This window comes from Ciconia boyciana, chromosome 13 (assembly GCF_034638445.1).
Source record: "Ciconia boyciana chromosome 13, ASM3463844v1, whole genome shotgun sequence".
NCBI lineage: Eukaryota > Metazoa > Chordata > Aves > Ciconiiformes > Ciconiidae > Ciconia > Ciconia boyciana.
The window spans coordinates 5,400,875-5,422,710 of NC_132946.1; the positions used below are offsets into that span (position 1 = coordinate 5,400,875).

The 21,836-nt window shown below is 38.7% G+C and overlaps 1 protein-coding gene across 4 annotated transcripts in view; it reads left to right on the plus strand.

Moving 5' to 3' along the window:
* CARD11 (caspase recruitment domain family member 11) overlaps positions 1-21,836 on the plus strand; it is a 116,014-nt gene that overhangs the window by 47,365 nt on the left and 46,813 nt on the right. Inside the window, exons 2-5 of one of the 4 annotated variants that reach the window (XM_072877546.1) lie at positions 11,471-11,562; positions 14,073-14,260; positions 16,675-17,009; positions 17,978-18,103. In XM_072877546.1, the coding sequence (XP_072733647.1) occupies positions 18,091-18,103 (13 nt within the window). In that variant the 5' untranslated portion in view covers positions 11,471-11,562; positions 14,073-14,260; positions 16,675-17,009; positions 17,978-18,090. The remainder of the gene's footprint in view (positions 1-11,470; positions 11,563-14,072; positions 14,261-16,674; positions 17,010-17,977; positions 18,104-21,836) is intronic. The other 3 variants (XM_072877547.1, XM_072877548.1, XM_072877549.1) reach the window with 3 other exon arrangements.

Consider the following 21,836-nt stretch of genomic DNA (forward strand, 5'->3'; position numbering starts at 1 on the left):
AACTTATGAGGTTTTTTAAAATCTGAAGAATATAATAGGGGCCTCACAGGAAGATAGCATGTGGATGTCACTGAAACACTTTGACTAGTTATAGATTATTTTAGCTTTGATTATGTAACCATGTGTCTAGGCTCTTTTTTCCTCTTTCACTTTATGCTTTTGATTTGATAGGATTCTTCTTGTGAATATTTGAGTTGGAGTCAGTTTGGTTTAGGTCAATAGGCCCAAGTATGACCTTAGAAATAAGACAGTCAACCTCAAAATGCTACACAGTTTCTACTCAGACACTTAAAGTTAATAGGTTTTTAAGACACAGACCAAACTGTTGTGCTCATTTTGCTGGTATAATTTACTACATTAATGATCAAAAAAGAGTGAAAAAAACAGAGTAAAAATGTTAATTTCAAGCACCATTACAATACAATAAAATAAAAAATCAGATAAATGTTCATTTGCTGTAAACTGACGGTTGTTAAGAGCCCATTGCCCTAAAGCAAGTTATGCTTGTAGCAGCAGAAGACCTAGGTCGCTATCATTTGTGAAATGCAGATTACTTAATGGGGATTTTTGTTAATGTTTTAATAGGAAAAGAGGGTGATTTAAACAGTGTTTCTTCAATAATGAAGAGTCGGCATTGTTGTGGTGATTGTGTTAATACACTGCTGCCTGTTGCTTTAGTGGCTAAGGCATTCTTGAATAAATATCACAGACTACAGTCTCCATGTAACTCAACAGTCAGTTGTCTTCTCCATCCCAGCCTGGTGCTGGGTAGCCAGTCCTCCAGCTCCAGTTGCTCTTGTTCATGGTCCTGCTTATGGAGCTCGCTCTCTCAGCCCCTGCCTTTGTTAGCAAATGGGATTTGAGCTGTGCTTAAAGGGCACTGGTAAGCCCTGGTATAACACATGTCCATTGACGGACTCTGTGCCTGTTTGCTGGCAGAGCTGATTCTCTAGCTGAAGACGAATAGTCACGTATTCTGCTTTATGTGTTACTGGTTCAAATATTGCATCGTTTAACTATCACAGTAACATAACTATGTTTCCCCAAGACCAAAATTGAACTGTAATCCCTGACAAAGTTCACACATATAAAAAATTTACAGTACTCAGGTGACCACAGTAGATCCTTCTGTAGCTGCTTTCCTCTGATGAAAATTATGTATAAAGTAAGTGATACCAAATATAAGAGGCATTCAGGGTTAAAACTGAGTAGCATTTGTTGAAACATGGGTCCTTTGAGAAGATTTCAGTCTCTACAGCATTAGTCAACTCAAAATAGGTATCAGAGCTGTTTCTCTGGTAAGAACTGGAAGGCACCTTAACTGTTCAAATTTGTTTAAAAGCTCAAGTATGACAAGCTTGCTCAGGTTAAAGCTGTCGTACATATTTACATCTCAGTCTGGATCTGAGTCTTGTTAATAGTTTGGTTTGCATTACTTATAAATACCTAAAAATCAGTCAGAAAATTTTTTAAAAACTAGCTCTTGAGTACTGAAGGTATAGTAGGAGAAATGTAATTTGGAGTAAGTATTTTTTTTAAATAAAGTAACTTTTCCAGTGCTCTTTAGCATACCAAACAGGCCTAGTGACACTTCTGATATACTTCATGCATTCTGACTTTTTTACATTTTCAGCCAGATAAACATGCAGTACACAGCAGAAGTGATTGTATTAGCTTCTTAGTTTCTGCACTGCCTATTGTATTAAATAATGGCTTAGAAAAATAAAATAAATCCAGTTCATGCATAAAGATGATTGGAGTGGAATAATAATTATGTGCATAAGTTCAGACCTTGAGTGTAGTACCTTCTGGGAGAAGCCAGACTGCATGTTCAGTAAATGCATGCTCCTATCCTGTTGAACACAAGGGAAATTTATTTCTGGTGTCTGAGCGAGCTGTATCAAGTCCTATCTGTGGAGGTGGGGACACAGGCATTTCTTGCTGAGGGATTCAAATAAGCTCAACTGCGCTTCCGTGAAGACTTTCACAATGAAGGCTATGCAGAAGTTTCTCTCTCACTATGAATTAGAGCAGATGATCTGCTTCCTCCAGTCTCCTTACGTCTTAACTCAGCAAATACCCATTGCTTTGGATCTCCTTGCAATAAAGCACCCCATTGCATAGCAGAAAAGCCCCACTCATTGTGGAGCACTCGCACTCCTGTCAGCGAGGAATAATTTTTTCTCAAAGTCCTTTTTATGCAAGATTGAGTACACTTTGCGGATATTGTAGGGCTACATGTGCAAATATCCACTCTGGGAGTGGTGCACTTGTAGTTGCTAATTTGCCCCGGTATCATGGAGCTATTTGTGCTAGGAAACATCATGCAAGATACCAATTTGTTTTCGGAATTAGAGGGTATGGTATCTAATTTTGCATCCTGATCATTCTTATAGGTGTTTTTGCTGTGATAAGGTAGCAAGATTAAATCCACTAATTTCTGTGGTGTACTTGGAATGCAGGTAAGGGTACACTACAGTTTAATGAATAAGGAAACTACCAGAAAGGTGCAGTGGCTTGGGCCTACAAACCTCTCCACTTTCAGTGTTGTGAAAAGCATAGGAATGGAACAAAACAATGTAGAATAGTATAGAATAGAACAGAATAGAAGCAAAGCCTTTGCTTTCTTACCTGTTCACATCCATTTTAACTTCTGAGAATATATTTCCTCTTTAAATGGCAAGAAAAAATAGCCCAGAGAAGCTCATAGAAACCTTAGGAGAGATTTAAAATATTCCATCTGTGAAACTGTTTGTGATTAAAATATTGACACACAATCAATAAACCTATGAAATTTTACCAAAGATAACTCTGCAGTAGTTGCAAAATTTCATAGGCTAATTAATATTGGAATAGTATGAATTAATTTAATCATAGTATTAAAAAATACGTGCATAGAGTTTGGAATTTTTTTGGCAGAATAATAAGAAAAGACACTTAAGAGAGATGAGCATTCTGCTTTCTCATGGTTCTCACATGAGTTTGTGCTTTCCAACTTTCTTGGGCATTCTTCCAGTAAAGAAAGCCCAATGAGCTCTTTCTGTTAGAGGAGTCATTGCTGTCAGGGACTGAGCTGTAAAGAGAAGCCTGGGTTTGTGATGAAATGAATGGAATTGGAAGGGTCCAAGATTATTCCAGGATGTTATTTTGCCACAGGTGCCTGTATAGTTGTTCTAAAATAGTTTTAAATACAGCTTTAAAGCTCATTATGATTTTATTAATTTTGAGGAATTGTTTCAGTGTTTAATATAGGAATTTGGCTACAGGTTTGCATATGCCTCTACCCAGAATATCTTCTAAAATGAGATGAAGCAAAAAAAGTAGGGGTTTTTTGCAGTATGGCTTTATATTACTAGCAGTAGTTCTGAGGTGATATGCTTATTTATCCTCTCCTATATTTGATCACAGCTTTCTTGTGAAATATATCAGTGATACAGACAATGGCAATAGCAACAGCAATAAGGGAAGAATGTCTGATCACCACTACCATAACCTAGACCCCCCAAAGAAATCCTCACCTTGTGAAACTGAAACTTTAAAAAGAAGCAGTGTTATTTATGATGCTTACAAACAAGCACATTGGTAGTCAGGGAGCAGCCAAGATAGTATCAGTCTCTCAAGGTGTAGATAGTAGCTATAGCTGTATTTAAAATTATTTCTAATTGGAGTGTGACTCTGCATATTTTGTACCCCTATGCAAATGCAAAATGCAGATAAGGTTCTTAAACAGAGACGTTTAGAACAGCATACACTTGGAAAACACAGTATGTGAAATCCAGCAGTAGTTGGTTGTTAATTTTCTATATTCTGTATGTTTTGTATTGACCCAAAGTGATCTGTTCCTTTATGAACCTAAAGAGAAGACACAACCTCACTAGCATTCGCTAATGCTTTGGAGTGGACTGTTGGGTTTTGTGAATTAACAAATGCTCTAAATAAATGCAATGAAAATAAATCAGGAATGCTGCATTGCAAAATGGGCTTTGTTCATTTATTTCTGACACGAATGGTTTAGTTTTAATTATTTATAATACTTCACAGTGCATTGGTAAATGTGCTGCAACATATTTTGTAGAAGTAATGAAGTCTCTGACATAGCAGACCACAGTACAGCTGTTGCACCCGTTTGGTACAGTGGGGAGTGACCACTGCTGGGGGGAGAGGGAGAGGAAGGTAGCATTTGCTTTAATTTGCTTGTGGTATGGAAACAACTGCAGTCACAGACTTTGTGATCTGGACATGTTGTTTCTATTCACACTGGCAGATAGAACTAGCACATCAGGTGCAAATAAGAGCTGAGGGCCTTGTGCTGGCAATTATGCATTTTGCTTATAAAAGGAGAGCTGCTGCTAGCCCTCCTAGCCCAAACTATGAAGCACACTCAGTGGCTGAATAAATCAGTGTCACACGTGCAGATGGTAGAAATAAGCAAGTAATACCACGGCAGCTGAGACAGTTGTACTGCTGGGTTTGGGGATGACTAAACAGAGACAGCAAATAACACAAGCGACTGGGCATATATGGGAATAAGAAGTTTGAAATTGCAAAGTATATACCTTCTCTGGTCTCATATTTCCAGATCATTGCCTGCTCTCTTAAGTAGGCATTGGGAAACAAATAAGGACTTGGTTTTGGAGGCAAAGTTACCTTAAATAACTCCAACTCTCTTTCATATTATTTTGCATGGGAACTAAGGAATGGACTTGTCTCTTTTCATGCAGGAACCAGGAAAAGAGTAGGGCAGTTGGGGAGGGGAAAAAATCTCATAAAGAGGCAAATATAATAATTTAATCTACAGTAAATATAAAAGAAACGAGAAGTATATTTTAATCCACCTTTCATTTTATCCAGAGCCTGAAAGTTCACTTTTGATTCTGACTTTGCTAGCTCCTATGAGTTTGTAAACTCTAAAACAATTCCATTTAAATTTTCTGGGTTTTATTTTTAGTACTTTTTGTATGTTTGAAGTCATTAGCTATCTGAATAAAAAGCTAATGTATGAGCTGACCTGCTCCGCATGCATGTGGAGGTAATGGAAGATATCTGGGGGGGGTGTTGATACAACTTGCTTGAGGCAGTGAAAACAGTCATACAAGCACACAATGGAAGGAGTCTTATTTTTACGTTTCATGTGAAAAACTCCCCACCCCAAACCCCAAACCCTCTCCTTTTCTCTGCATCTCTTGTTGCATTGATAATAAAGTGGCTAATGTCTTACCCTGGATTGGATGAAATGCTGGATTTGCACAGCTATTTATGATGTGTGTTCTTCCTCCTTTCTCTCCTGCTTTTACCTTGCTGTTTCATCCTATTGATATATTGATATCAACACTGGAAATAATCCAGAGAAATTAGTGTCTTCTTTTAACCACTTTATGATATCAGATATATCAATATAAATATGGAGATGCTGTACAAAGGCAATCAAATTTAGTCTGGATTTATACATATGTAAACATTTTACTTCTCAATAGTATTTGCAGCCCTTTGCTGCAGCAATCATGTTAATCTCTGATGACTTTGGGGAAGGCCAGAAATGTTAATGAATAGCCCAGCTTGTGTAGGTTCTAGGATCATAGAATTTCTGGAATATGCTTTGCAGGCTACTTCATTCTAATGTCTTTCTCATGAAGCCACCTTCTTGGATTAACATGGGATTTAAAATACAAACCTTGATCGTGATCCTGCAGAGACTTATTAATGACCATAATTTTATGCACTGATACTTCAGTAGGACTGTTCCCAATGTGGAAGGGTAAGAACCTACATTAGACTTTGCAAAACTGAGATCTAGAATGCTAACTTTGTCTTGGTCTTCTTCCTTAATTATAATAGTGCTGGGGACAGTTGCCAGCTACCTCAATTACAGATAGCTGCAGAGCAGCAGGTTGTGTTTGTACATTGATCCTACAACCTCTGACTTTACAACCCTGGTATCATCCAGTCACTGAACCTACAGGCAATGCTTATTCTTATATTCTCTTACCCTCTTTTGCACCATGATAGAATTAATTACCCTTTGCTTCTGACCATTCCAGCAGCATAGCTGGGTGCTGCCTCCTCTTCCTCCTTTCCCCTTCCACAGGAGTGCTGAGTATTCATTAGAAAAAAGAGAGGTGCTGTCATACCCAAAGGTGCCTTCTCCATTGAAAGTCTCACAGTGGGTTAAACTAGTTTCTGTAATCAAAAAGAAGCAGTGGCCTTTTGTAGTGCCCCTTTCTCTGCTCTGAGTCATGAGTCTGAGTCTCTGGTCATGCCAGAAAGAATCCTTCCTTACTGAATTACCTTCACCCCCCCATAGCACAGGGAGACATTCTGAACTGCTAAAAAGGATGTATATGCCTCATTTCAGAAATAAGATTTGCCCACTGTCTATACCATGTACACATTCCACTACATATCCTGATACTTCTCCCTGTCACCCCTCCTCTCTTCAAGGACAGCAAGTTCCTGCAAGGTCTCCTGTGATGATCATGCTTTCCCCTAGGCTTGTCATAGCAGACAATTGTGTTCCTGCCTCCCTATTGTAAAATTGTTGAGATTTATATAAACAAAAGTAGCTGTCCCTGGTACACTGATTCATCCAACTGATGTAGAGCTAAAATGTTACAGATAAGCCTGCAGTAGTTTTGTAGGGGTACCATGTAATGGGACGATAAACTACACAGTTGCTGCATTCTCAGATGTCATTTACTTTCTCCAGGGCAGGGAAAGCCAATATGGGGTGAGCAGTAATGGTCTCCAGCAACTATAAAAGCAAAATGAAAAGTGACACTTTTCAACTCAGCAAAAAATAAAAGTGAGCTCTCCTTCTCCACTCCTCTGAACATTTGAGTTTTAGCTTCCAGCCAGGGCTGTCACTTTAGACTAGACTCGGCAAAGTGAAAACCTCTGCTGAAAGCATTATATCATCATCTTAGTCTTTCTCCTCACTTTTTCTTTCTTGTTAATTCATCTTTACTAGGCTTTTAGTTACTTACTATCATACTTGTTTTGTTTCTTTTATACCTAAGGCATCCACAGTGGTTTCCCATATGGAAAAAATGTTGGACCTTGATTTTAATGTAATAAGGATCAAGTAGTGCTATGTCTTATAAGGGCACTTCTTGTTAGCCTGTAGTGAGAATGTCTGAGTCTCTTCTGTAAAATTTCAAGTCCTGTTTTTTTCTGCATGTGTAGGTCAATATTACTGAGCTTCTTTCTTTGGGAAAAATAGTAACTGTTGAGAACCTCAGATGAAAGACTCATGGAAGTGTACAGTACTATTTATAGCAAATGTCTATTTCTTAGTTTTTGCTGAAAGCAGAACACTACCACTATCTTAAGAAATGTAAACTAATTCCCGGTCTGTTTCAAGAAATCAGTACAGAATCTCCCCCATTGTCTGCATATTTGTACTTTCATCATTACTGATTCTTCTACACCTGCTCAGCAGCCCATTCCACCAATGCTCTCTGTTTAAGGTTTGGTTTTCTGTTCTGCCTTTTCACTTTCATCATCTCAAGTGCAATATTCATGTGTGATTTTTTGACTCCCTGCAGATTCCATATTTAGCACTTTCTCTTCTTCCTTGCTGTCATCTCTATTCTTCTCTACGAAGCCATCAAGTACCAGAGTATTTCTCATGCAGGTCTTAGGCCAGTGACTGCTGTATCATTTTTGGACCAGAACAGTGTTATGTATGTATGAAATAGTTATAAGACAATTTCACTACTCGTCCTTTGCCATTAGCTTTTTGCTTCCTCGTCTATACAGAACTATGGAGAGCTATAGCTTTTGGCCAGCAGATCTTCATCTGCTGGCTACTAACAGCCTGTGCATTTGTCTTTGCAAAGAGTTAAGTTTTCTGAAACTTATGTACCCATCTTCACTACTCCTCTCTTGTCTCCAAATCATGCCTGTTTACTACATTATTACCTAGTTACTTTGCTTGTATTTCCATACACAGGCTGTGTCCAAATGTGAAACATTTTCTAGACCTTCTGTATTAAAAAATAAATTAAATAGGATTATACCCCTATATGGAGGATTGGCCACCTTCTTTCTCATCCTTCATTAGATTCCAGAAAATTGCAGTCTGTCTCTTTGTTACTGTCATGTTTTGGGTTAACTCTCTGTGCAGATAATATTTTATGTATGCTCACTATTACAGCAGGATATTATTTACTAAAGTTCATTTTGCTTGTACTACAGCACACGTGAAAGTAAATACGCAACTTTTAAAAGTGTATAGGGATCCTCCAGTGAGTAGTGATTTTATCTAAGTTACAAATGTTCAAGAAGTCCAGTCACACATTAAAGAGATGACCAGAAATACCTTGCTGGACAAAGGTGGACTCAGATACAGCCCTATACTGAACCACTGTTTGTTTCAGAGGTCTCATGAGAGGGCATCTGCTGATGCCTGTACAGGGTTTGTGTAGCAGTTTGTTTCACTTTCAAAAGCTGGTCACAGTTCTGCCATCTGTCTTATTTGCATCTCTGGCAGGCAGAACTAAAGATAGCATTAGTGTGAAGGTTTCCAGCCTGTTAGAAATGCAAGCCTTTTTGTTTCCTTCCCGTTTTACCTTTCCCACTCCTCTTGCCTGCACATGGTCAAAGCACCAGGCGAGGACTTCATGTTTTTCTGTAGCATTGTGCTTCCTGAAAGTGGACCTTGAGGTGCTTAAGCTCTGCTGGACTCTAACCCCCAATCACATGCATGAAAATAGTTCAGTTTAATTGCCTCAGGCAACCACCTATTGTGACTTTTTATTTACTTATTTTTTAATTCATTCCCATATTGGAAATATGTACTTAATTTAAGAATGTACTATTACTGAAATAAATTTTTATATAAAAAGACAATTTCTAAAACTAAAAGCCAGAGAAAAATCGGATTCTGTGTTTCAACTCTTCCCTCCAACATTTTATGAGCATCTTACATCTAGCAATCACCAGAGTCAGGCTCTGTAAGAACAGGATAGGACACAGATTTCACAGAACGCTTACTAGGAAACCAATTCCCTAATGTGTCAGTATAAGACTGATAGTCTTCTGAGTACCTTAGCTCTCAGCTTCATGACAACCTATCGTCAATTTGTTAGTCTCTCAAGACACAAACCATAGTATTGTTCAAACACTTGGCTTTTTCCCTGGGAAGCTAGCACAGCTAGAAATGGATTACTGACCGTTCTTGAAGGAAGTTTTCCATCTTGTTTGTTAAGTGGATGATGCTAAAAAAAACTTGAATCACCTATTAGTGAGCTCTTAAATACAGTGAAAGCAAATATACTCCCATGCACACATTCATTTTTCATGATCAGAGAAATACAACAACCTGAGGTATAAGACATGCATGACTTCTATTCAGAAGAAAGGAAGGCAATTCTCTAACAACAGGTACGTAATCAGTAAAAGACTGTATGGTGGTATATTTTGAGAAAGAACTATTTCATTGTGGATAAATCTTCAGGATTAGTGTGAGTAACAGTTAAATTCCTCAATTATATTGGAGTAGAGAAAGAGTTCAACAGATCCGTGATAGAATATAGTTTGTTTCATCATGTAAGGATAAGAATTTGATGCAGTAGTTGCAAGAGGAATATATAATTCCCTAAATCCTAATATAAAATGGTAGTTCCCTCTTTCTGTCAATACTCTTAAGATTATTTCTTCTTTGTCTCATGAAAAGTCCAATTTAGGAGTCACTAGGGTTTCTTAAAATTTACAGTTTTTACTCACTGGAAGTTTAAGCCTAAAAGTTTCTAAGCAGTTTTTCATATTTTGGTGAGCTAAAATAGGATAAATGTGTAATTTGATGACTTTTCAGAAATAGACAATATTGTTTCTTTGTTTTATCCAAAACTTCTTAGACTCTTAAAGGACAGTGTGCAGTGCTGTAAATTTTAGACAAATATATTTTTTTCAGATTAAACTCTTATATGAAGGGACTGTGTCCATCTCTATGTTCTTTCCCTCCTACATACAAAATATAACATAGGCATACTTCTGTGAACAAATGGGGTCAGTAAGCTCAGCAGTGGTATTGTGTGTTTTACACAAGAACCAGGTAATTTACACATTGAACCAGGTAATAAGTGCAATGTCTTGTAAAATCAGACTTCAGTTTTATTAGAGGTCATTAGCTATTAGTGTAATAAATTTAAGAAATTATTACAATCGTGGCAATTTGGATCTACAGAGAAAGACCTAGACTCAGCCTATGTATGCTTAAATTAATTTCATTTCCATTACTTATTTTGATATGTGGTATCTGCATTCTATTACATCAGGTGAATCAGAAGTAACTTCATGAATGACAAGTGAATTACTCTTTATTACAAAGTTTATGGCCTGTAATGTGTGTGGGTATATGACTATTGGAATGAAGTGAAATGAAAGTCCTATATATAGATGTAAAAGTATTTAAGATTCTAACACAGACTTCTCATGCAGTGAGAAAGCATAGCTTTCAGAAATCTATACCATTGTTTCAAAGAGCAGTATTAAAAATTCAAAAGCAGGTATTCATTTATGGATCAATAAATAGCAGTCATATAGTTTTATAGCTATATTTAATCTCACATATGTAAAATCTTCAGTGATATATGGCCACTATTTATATGCATTTTAAGAGCTCTTCTACAAGAATGCTTAGCATCCTTCCCTTGGGAGCTACACAGTTAAAAGGAAAGTGAACATGAGAGCCTGGAAGAACAAATACATCCAAAGATGAAAAAATAATTTATAAGTAACAAGTCATAGAGACATCACACATACTGATCAAGTATAACATCAAGATTTTTATAAGCTCAGGGCTGTGCTGTAAGCCGTGCAGGCCAGTTCAGTCTAACAGGCTGTTAAAAACCACTCAAGAATTCTCCACTACCTGCTGCTTCTGCCCTCTTTTCCAGTGCTATGCTGCTCCTGCTTCAATAGGCATTCCTATCTCTTGCTTGGAACACATTATATGTTCATAACCTGCCTCTGAAACCTCTGCTTTCAGAAATGATGACTGCTGTTTTGGCAGAATAGCCGTGCATATGATGTTGGCTAAATCTTATTCTATTTAAAAGAAACAACAAGGAGAAATAAGGCATAACAACATGGTAATATCTCAGTCTGACCTCTGGTGTCTGGTAACTTTTCCATCAAATTGCTGACTTAGCCCAAGTTGCTTTTGGCAAATTCCTGTTTCATATCCTTATCTATGTCTCCTCTGTAATGAACCAACTCATGTTTCTGCAGTGGTTTCTTTGCAAGAGAGGAGGTGTGTTTCCTTAAGGATGGGTTCAACTTCCAACTGTGGGAAGATACAGTTTCTGTTCTCTGGCAGAGGTGGATCTTTGGTTTGACTCAGTATAGTAATTCTTGTTTTTATAACGTTTACTTATGATATGCTCACGTGGGGGGTTTTCATGTTCTGGTTTTGACACATCTCATTTATATAAGAGTTTCAAGGTCAAAGATGTCATGGTTCTCTTTATAGATGAGGAAAGTGAAGCACTCTTGGATTATGTGAATCACAGAGGACGTCTGTATAACACCTGTAATGAAAGTTTAAAAGTCCTTAACTTCCAGGTCTGTGCTGTGTTCACTGGATATTTAAGCTATGGAAAATGTCCCCTTACCATTCAAACTATGTGGATTAATACATAACTCTTGTTTTAGATATTGCATCATTTATATTATTAATTAACCCTAATATTATTTTTTCTGTGAAGTATATTGTCTCTCTGAGCACAGCACTTAGCACAAGTTTTCCTCCTTCTGACCTTTTAAAGAAGCTGTACAGAATAAAAAGGGAGAAAATGTTGTAGAATGCAAGCCATTAAGACCTGCAGTTGTTTTCAATTTGTATCTGTTAAAAATATGCATACATTTTTAATTAGAATAAATGTTGACCTATAAAGAAGAGAAGAAAGTTTCCAATTTAAAACAAACAAGCAAGAATAAGTATCTTGCTTGTATACTTATATACAAGCAAGTATCTTGTATCTTGCATATAAGCATCTACTAAATTTCCTTGCATCTACTAAATTTCAGGTTTGATAGATTATCCTTCAGAGTCCAGATAGGTTAAATCCTTCACAGTCTAATAATCAGAATACATATTGACAATGCTACTATTGCATAAGTGGGGAAAGATGACGTTGTGTTTTAAGCTAAAGATGAGATATGGGATTGATTAATTTATTTAGAAAATTTTTTAACGCAAGTTGTTGAACTAAAATTATTTTTTTCAGGATATTTTCCAGCAACAATGATCTGAACTCTGTTGAAGTTTTTTGCAATAATAGTGATTATATTCCCTCCTATCCCCCTTTATTTTAACAAAAAATGTTATTTTATAAGTGTTTGCCTTGATTTTTTAACTTTTGCCAGTTATTTTTAAATAGCCCATAAGAATTTTTTTAAAATTAAACTATGTGAAAACCCCTGTATTTTTATACTTTTAAGGGGGAATAAATATTCCTTTCTTATCTCCCCAATACTTCATCTCATCATCTGTTGAGCATGGATATGAATACCTAACTCATTGGTTGCTGTGAAACTAAATTATTTGTCTGGAAAGTTTAAAGATCCTTGGATTTAAGCCCTATGGACATATAATTAAGAGCATAAGGAATAGCATAAGGACCTGAGCTATGGCTCATACCCAGTTTTGATGAATAATATATGTCTAATGAAAAGAGAATGGTTGGAGTGATCACTAAATTAACTTACTTTTCTGGAAAGAGCATCACAGAGTCTGGAGCTTCCTTCCCTTTGGCCTCAAGAAGAGGCAGAATAGATCTGGGTTCTTTGCTTCAGTGGAGGGCAGGTCTTTCGGCAGGGCACTATCCAGTGTGCTGTGGGTTGTGAACCCAGCTCCTGGGGTGGATTTGAACCTAACTTTTTCATAAAAAGGAGGGTGAATATGCTAACAGCTGACACAGACAGATAAATCCCATAATATTGCCAAACTCGACAGAGACTGTGCGTTTTGTGCAAAAATACGTGAGCCTCAACACCGTCAAATGAAAGAGAGAATTTTATACTGTCTGTTCCCCACTGATATATGTTTGGCTGTCATCTTATTTCATAGTTCAGGCAATTGAAACACTGTTTAAATGTGTATCATAAACCTATAGATGAGAACATTTCCCTACTGGATTTAAACCATTACCCCCAAAGGTGTTAAAGAAACCCTGCTGTGGTTGCTTTTTAAGATCAAGGGCCGTTTTTGATGTTAATGCCTAGAAAAGGCAGATGAACACTAACAGCTGCTTATCCACAGGCTGGTGAATTGAATAGGGAAATACTTCTGTTCTGGAAGTCAGATCTCCAGAGAAAAATGATAAATTGTGAGCATCTATAAGTAAGAGTGATAGTCTCTAAGGATAGTTGAGCAAGGCTGATAATATAAAATATGTAAAACGTGGAAAATATTTAATACTTCTGTTTCTTTCGTTCAAGAGTTGGAGAGGTTGTGTTAACAATATATACGATGCTACTGTGCTCAGACATGCAGGAGAAATGCAATATATTAATTCTCAAATCACTAGTTTGTGAAATGCCTTTCTGGTATCCAGGGATTTTCAGGACTGTTACACTGATAAGGAGTCAAGGGCAGTCTACTCATGGGCTGGGATGGCTCTCGTGGGAGTAGAAGGGAATAGAAGAAAAGGAACTGCAGATTAAGAGCTGGACAGTTTAGTGTTTCTCTGCTTCCAAATACTGATGTTTTTTCCAGCTCTTCAGTCTGCAACTATTTAAAGCTATCTAGCAGCTTCATTTCTGAGTTATGGCCTGCCCTCCTGAGTGGTGATGAATCAACTCTGTAAAAAGGCTTTCTATAGGAAGTCATGGTGTACAAGGAGAACCTTCCACTGAATAAACAAATTTTACATAATTCCTGTGGGACAGACAGAAAGAGAAGCTTTCCCTATAGACTCCAATAACAATGTTATGGTGTGAAAGTCACTATGAGCAAAATACTTAGGAGGCCAGCAACATGTGGAGGAATTTCTAAGATGCCAAGTCTTCTCCACTGTTTGCTCACCCTAATAAAATAATAGAATAACCTTGAAATTTTGCTGTTTTTTTAGGCAGGGATCCCAAAGTAAAAGCCTGGAGGAAGGGAAGGTACAGCACCATCAAAGGGCTTAAGATGCATTTGCTATTCAGGTTTTACCATCAGGGCTCAGATCATGCGGAATTAGAGCAATTGGAAGGAACTAAGTATGCTCTCCTTTTCTGAAGTCTCTTTGAAAGATGGAGACAGCAAACATACCAGGTGAGTCCTGCCAGGTGACTTTCATGTGAGGGCAGTTTCTTTGCAGGCAGAGGTGCAATTTATTATTCCCTGTATCAGGTTTAGTGAAAGAAGACTGAGAAGCTATAATTAAAAAAAAGTAATCGAAAAAAAATATTGTTACCCCTTAGCTGGGCAGCTAGCTAAACTAAAAGTTCCAGTGGATTTTTTTGGTTACAAGAAAAGAAATAGATGACAGAGCCTGGTATCTCTTTGAGGCAACTCAGTTTTCTTACCAAAAAAAAAAAAAAAAGAAGGAAAATCTCCTTCTTCCCTGAGTGGAATGGGTCAAAAATAACAAAAGACAGTTTAATCAAACTTCCAAGTGTTCTTTTTTTCAGCCAAACTGCTTAGGAAAGCTCTTTTTGGACTTTTTCTCAGTACCATGTTTCCAGTGCTTATTTTAGATGTCTTTGCAGTTTTCAACTTTGTATATATGTCTCCATTGCTGCTGCTCGCTAATAGGTAACTCTACCAGCCAAGGTCCTAGACCCTGCATTTGGATCAGGAAACCCCTCCTGATTCACATTCTGCAGTTTTTTGCCATATACCTGTATTTTAGGTGGAACATCTGGATTTTCTTGAGTTTTCTAGTTGCCTAACAGAACAAAATTATTTTCTACACTTACATTGCGTGAAACACCTCACTTCAGTCTACCAGCCTCAAGGAACTGGAACCTCAACCATAACATTTTTATAGCTTGAGAGAATTTTTTAAAACTAAAAACTGGGATTAAGATTGTAAATTCTTATAAAATAAAGTTGATACTCAGTTACATGTGGCTTTGTGATTGATGACTGGATCCCACTCAGCTAACGTTGGTTTGCCAGTAAAGCCTTTATAATTAGGAGAATTTTAGGTCCTTTGAGCTTCAGTGATAGATTCCTTAAAGCTGCTCGGGCTCCACTGGATAATTGCTTCATCTCTAGGGCGTCACCTTAGGCCCAGGGAAATGTGGGATCTTCTTTAAAACAGTTGTACTTTTTGAAAGCTGTTTGTAATCTACAACATTAAGCAAAACAAAAGCAGAAACAGGAACAAATTATATCTAACACCTTGCTTGACTCTGGAGGGCAGTTTTATAGTTTACTGTCTAATATCCTATTTGCTGAAGAAATCAAGGATAGGAGAAAGCTATAATGAGACTCAGTGAGTTTTGACTTGAATTTCTAGCATGTTTTTCCTTTCAGATTAGGAACTGTGTGTGGAAGATCTGTAGTTTTTAAATCGAAGTGAAGCCACAAAGCCTGCTGCCAGCAGAGTAAATTTCTCTGGTTGTGCTTAAAATGGTTCCTCTGTTGCATGCACAAATCAGCTTCCTCTGTGAAAGCAGTAGAAAGCTTGGCTCAGAAATAACATATTGGTTTTGATGGAATAATTGTAGGCCACAATTCTTATAGCTATATTTCACATTTTTCCTCCAAAGTATTGCTGGCTTACCCCCAGACAGAAACTGCAGAACCTCACCCATGCAGTTGTCACATGGATAGATTTTTGGCTGCTCAAAGCAGGAAGCTTTCCTGCACCTCGTCACATGTGGCTTGCAAGGTTGTTCAAAGGCAAATTTTGGTAAAGTTGCACAAGAACATAAGTAGCACATAACAGTATAGTCCTCACTGGAAAAAAATCGATAGGGATGTAGCATGTTCTGTTGTTGCTCAGTGGGAGAGAGAAATTCCTGCTTGCCCTAGTCTCTGAGCTCTTGATTTAGAGAACTGGAATCCTTTCCAATATTGTCCTTATGGTGAAACTTGGGCCCTCACCAGTCCAGGTACAAGGTGCAAGGAAATGGTGAAATTGCAGGAATGATAAGGGAGAATTAGAGCAGAGCTGCCCCACACGTTGTGCTGCCTGGAATATATTCTGCTCCCTCATGATTTTCATGGGGTTCAGGTTTTCAGTTTGGTAAGAACACTTTTGAGTGCTATTGTAATGACACTTTGAGCCATGTATTTTCTCCCTTACATTTCTTCTTTTCACTTTATCATCTCACTTCCTCCATTCTGTTGTCTTTGACGCTGCTGTATCCTTTGATGCTGCTGTATCCTTTGATAGTTTTTCCACTGTACTTTTATACTTACTTTCCATTCGTTGTGTTTTCCTTCATTCTCTAACAATTATTTTTTCCTTTCTCATTCTCTCTCTCCATTACTATCATCATGCTTTTTCCCTTCCCACATTCCTAAATTACCTATCATCGGTCACTTACGCTTATTATTCATAGTGTTTCTGCTTTTCTTTCTGTTAGTTTCTCTCATGAGATAAAAACATACCCATGCACATACACACATAGTTGCTTTCTTCTAGCCTCAGTCACCCTCACATACAGGCATCCCTATTACCCACATATGATTCTTCCTTCAAGGGGTCTTTTCTCTGATTCTCACATATTCAGGACCTATTGCTGACTCCAGTGAGGCTTCATTTGTGTGCCTCTACCCAGTGCAAAGGGTAAAGCCTAATGAGCGACTGGGAGTGGAGCAGTGTCTGTGCCTTGTTTCCCCCCTGGAGGTCGAATAGGCAATAGCAGAACGAGAACCAGCACAACATCATGCAAGTGATGCGGGCTGAGGATCCCCGAGCAAGATGGCAGCAGCACTGAAGGAGGTTCCTAGCAGTGGTGGTGACTCCTGGTCCTGCAGGACTGGGAGAACAGTAAGGGAAACGACTGACTGACTTTCCTCTCGTTGGCTTGCCGGTGGAGGGAGGCTCTTAGTTGCAGCCTACCAGGTAAATGTCCCCAGTGAGACCCACCAATGGCTGGATTTGCATGTGTGGCCTTAAGCTTGGAGTCCAGCATTAAAGCAACACAAGATACTGTGGCTTCTTTATGTCAGTGGAGACTCCCTTTGGAAAACATATTGCTTAAATATATTTGCTTGTTGCGGCTGTGTGGTGCTTAGTTGCCGGCTGGGGTTAAACCACAACAGTATCATTCAACTGTAAAATAATCTAATGCTTGCATAAAGTAAACCTTGTTGACTCCCTTTTTAGCAAAAGCAGCTATTAATAAAATAGATGCTTTCTTGAAAAGCCTTTGAAACCTTGGGAAAACCCAGAACTCCTTCTGCCTGGAACTGTTGTTCTTGAAACTCTGTTTTGTTCAGTCCTTCCTTTCTTTTTTCTTTCCCGCTTGCTTTCTAGCCAGCATGTGCACTGAGAAGCAAGAGCTGCTGCTTTGTGGTCGGAGAGGCACAGCACCAGTAAGGCTGGCATTCAGCATGTCCCCTTTTGCCTGAGAGAAACATGCACTAAAAGTCTGGAGAACTAGAAGTGCGGCAGTGGAGACAGCTTACTTTTTCTATCTGAGCCAGTCGTTTGTGCTGCTGCCGACTCTGCTCACTGCTCTTCCTGGGGAAGGGGCAAAAGTGCCTCTTTATTTGCTTACAGTGGTACTTCAGGGCTCTGCTGTCACCTGTATGCGGAGTCATTTGCAAACAGGCTGTATCATTGGGGAGCAGAAATGTGTTTTTTTTAAACCCTAAGCAGATTTATAGTCTGGTTTCCTGTCAGATCTTTGCATTTTCCTTCTCCGCCCCTCCCAGCCTCTGACACACTTTTTCTTACTTTCTGTGTCGCTCTTTGCTCGTTCTGAGACCAGTGCACTTGCTTCCTTCATTCCTGATTCTCCCTAAACTTTTGGCACTTTAGGGGCCAGGGGGTGTTTTGCTCCTTGTGTTTCCTTTACTTTTCAACAGCTGCAGAGCACAAATAACCTCTCCAAGACAGCTGGAGGGACATTGACAATTGCATGGAGGCGACGTAGAGAGTTTCAGCCTGCAGCAGCTACAGCAAGACAGCCCGGTCACTCATGAGCACCCAAGGTAAGGAAAGCAGCTGTCAGATCAGCTCCACCTCACCGCTGGCTAGGACAGCGCTTGACTCTAATCACTACAAGTCCCACTTTCACCTTTCACCTTGTTTGTCTTCATTTTCAAGAGTATGTTTCTTTGAAAATGATTGCGTTCGTGCCTTTCTTGCCCTCAGCGGGTCTCGTTGTACTTTGCATGCACCAATACTTGGAGCTCAGGGTTCACTGAGGTAAACCGGCTGTAGCTGGAGGTGCAAACGTGTTCTTAAAGAAAGTGTGCACTGGGAAGGAGAGTTGAAATGGAGTTCTAGAGAGGGGAGATGAAAGAACTGATCATCAGCACTGGTCTCCAGGGCATTTCTGGTTCTACCCATAGTGTGTTGTGCCCTAGCCTTTTCTTTAAATCTCTTCATTAGTTAAAGATTTTAACTAATAAAATCTTTCTTCTTTCTTCTTTGGTTTTTTTAATCTTTTAATTTGTTCTTCTCACTACCTTTATTCTTTTCTCAAAGCTAATGTATCTCTTACTATCTTTTTCACCATCTTTCGCCTGTTTTTAATCAAGCATATTTTCTGTGACAAATGTTCCCCTTGTTCGTTCCTTTCCTTTCCCTCCACCTTCTCTTTCTTGCCTGTGCAATAGACTGTACATCCTCCCCCATGTTCTTAATATTTCTCTCCTTCCCCTCTGTCAGTTCCTTCTCTGTCTTGTGTTCCCCTTTCCCATTGCTCCTCTACTTTCTCACACGCACTCCTACTTCCTGCTCCATCCGCTTTCTCATGTACACAGCATACCTTGCTGCCCTGCAAAGTTAATTTTGCACACACAGTGATGTTGCCTCTCCACTGGATTGTCCTTGCACATACATGCTGCTTTCCTGTCTGCCCCTTTCATGTACGTATGCAGGATTTGCATATTTACACGTTTGGGGATGCATCCCCAAATACAAGACTTTTATACCTGCACAGCTTCCTTCCAATTCTCAGACTCATACTTAGTCATTCACAACAAACAACTGCTGTCATCCTGTCTCTCTGTTTCTTTCTGTCTCACAAAAAGAATTTTCTAACACCTATAACACACCATAGCTTCCTCTCCACTCGCAAATACAGCCTGCCCTGACTTTGTGTATTCTACCCCTTCTCTTTCTACCATCCCACTCCTTCCTAAGTCCTTAACGCCAACTCTCCACCAGGTTTCTCTATCTGTTTTTATCTTGATGTTGCATTCATATTGGGAGGAACTACTGATGCAGATGGTCTTGCTCTGTGCTGTCTTAGCTGAGTACCTGTAGGGGAACTGGAGGAAGTATTGCAGTCTCTCAGCTCGTCTTTCCTTTGCAGTATACACAGGCTGCAGCAGAGTAAGAGCTTAGTGATGGGACTGAAGGTAGATGAAAAAATGGGAGAGCACAATCCAAAATGCCTTTGGAAAACTGCAAAAACAGTTCTAGTTGATCATAAGCCTTTTTACTAAACTTTATTAAGTTTTAAACTTCCTGCTCCACAGCAGAACTTCTGGTCTGACACTGGTGTAGTTTTTGTCCTGTTGATTCCTACGGGATTTCACATCTCAGAGGTAGAAGTTCTCAACTCTAATGCTGTAGTGGGAGTAACTTTGCTCCTAGGATCTGGAAACAGCTCATTGCTTTTATACCAGATATACTGGTGAGTCATCAAGATCAGGCATGGCTAAAAACTGCATCCAAGGACAATATCTGGTATTATTCCTTATTTAAGTTTGTAAGCTTTGAACCAGATATGACAAATAAGTAAATTTCTTTGATGAAGCCTTTTAGCCTCGCCTTCTTAAGCAGGGCTATTGAGACTGAAGATTTATTTTTAGGGATGTTCTGATGTGGGCTTTGGGGGACTGAATAAGGATCACTTATTAAACTCAGCTGAATTAATAAGAGAATTATTATGTGGGAGAATTCTCTTAGGGATCTGCCCTGCTCTCTCAAATTGTCCATCTCCTTATGAGTGAAAGGAGCTTAAATTTTATGTTTGCAATTATAATATACCCTTTCTGATTCAGAGCTAGCAAACTGTGGCCTTTGAGCTGTGAGCATTTTCTTCTGAATACAGAAGCACGTACATTAAAATATCTTTGTCTTTTGGATCTTCGAAAAGTCCACAAACTTAGAACAATAAAATAAGAGATGTTCATTTTATGCATATAGGTCTAATATGACTCTTTCTTACTGTTACAACTCATCTTGTGATGTGAAAAGCACTTGTGTTCCTTTTAGTCATTCTGCAAAACTTGTATGATGATTTTGTGCTTTGTTTTTTCAGTATTCTGTGCCCCCATTACTGGTTCTTTTTGTAAGGCCTTGATGTCTCCCAGAAATAAATTGGCTGAGACAACATCTCTTCTTTCTCTCTCTCTCCCTCCCTCCTTTTTGTTTTTAATCATGATAGTTTGCTGTATGTTGAGTTAAAAGTGGGCATTGTCAAAGTTGGGTTGTGGCAGTTGCAAGGGGACCTGGAGCCAGAAATGTGTGTGTGTGTGTGTGTGTGTGTCTAGTTTCTTGAGCCATGTGTCTGGCAGAGGAGAAATTTCAGCTGGAAAGAGCCTCGAAACTTTCCATCCTACCCAGAAAACTGCTATGTTGAGAGGGCTAACCCCAGAGCAGAAATTCAGAACCACATGTTTGACTCCCTGTTCTTATGCGAATAGTTCTTATGCGAATAGTTACTTCCAATTAGATTTAACTCTGAATTAAGAGAAAAATAAACTTTCAACATGGGTGAAAAGAGAACCATCTGACTGGATGTATCTGTTAAAATTAAAGGCAATTTGAACCTTCTCCAGAAGGATGCATCCCAAATAACTGGGATAGGCTGAAGAAATCTGAATGCGACATACCAAATGACCTTGGTTTATATACTGTTGCTTGGTGAAATTTTTAATGAGATATATGGAATGATTGCTCACAGAGGAGGAAATTTAGAGACGTCCTTGTTTCTCCCAATATTATGCCTGTATTATTGAGAGAGAACAAGCTACCCACTTTTTAGCAGATGTCTCAACTCTCTCTTTGATATTGAAACGCATGTTTCATGAAATACGAATGTTTCGCTTAGATGTGGTCATTAAGGTTGTGTAACTGACGGTGGAATTTGACCTATGGCAGCTTTCTTTGTAAGTAGTCTCCACAGCAATCTAAACTTCAAAGAACAAGGAATATGGGACCAGGTCTTGTGCCTTTCAAACTGGAGGGTAAAACCATAAACCTCACCAAGTTTAGTCAAGTTTTGCCACTGATATGAGTGAGAAATTATTTTTGTCTTGGCTGTTTTGTCACTGCTGTCTGTAGGATTGGCATTCTCAGAACACTGTCCGCTTTGCTGAGAATACAGTATCTGCAGTGAATCTGCAATTCCTTTTTCAGAACAAATGATGGGGCTTTCTCAGGTATACATGTAATAAGATTCTCCATCTCCTCCCTTCCCCCAGACTCTCCCTTAAGTGCTGCCTTCACCCTCTAGTCTGGATCAGTTATTTAATGGCAATGAACAGTTTCAGGAAGGTAACCTTTCTGCTTGTGATTTGTTCAAGGACTCTGGAATTATAATGGTTGCTGTCAAATGTATATAAATGGTCTCTGTGGCACACATACAACGAGTGATAAAAGCTTCTTTCTCTCTACTTCTTTAGTCAGTATTCTCTCCCTATATTACCCTCTCACTTTTGCTCCTCTCAGGCAAAGGAGAATACGGTGCCAGTCTGTTTAAAGTGC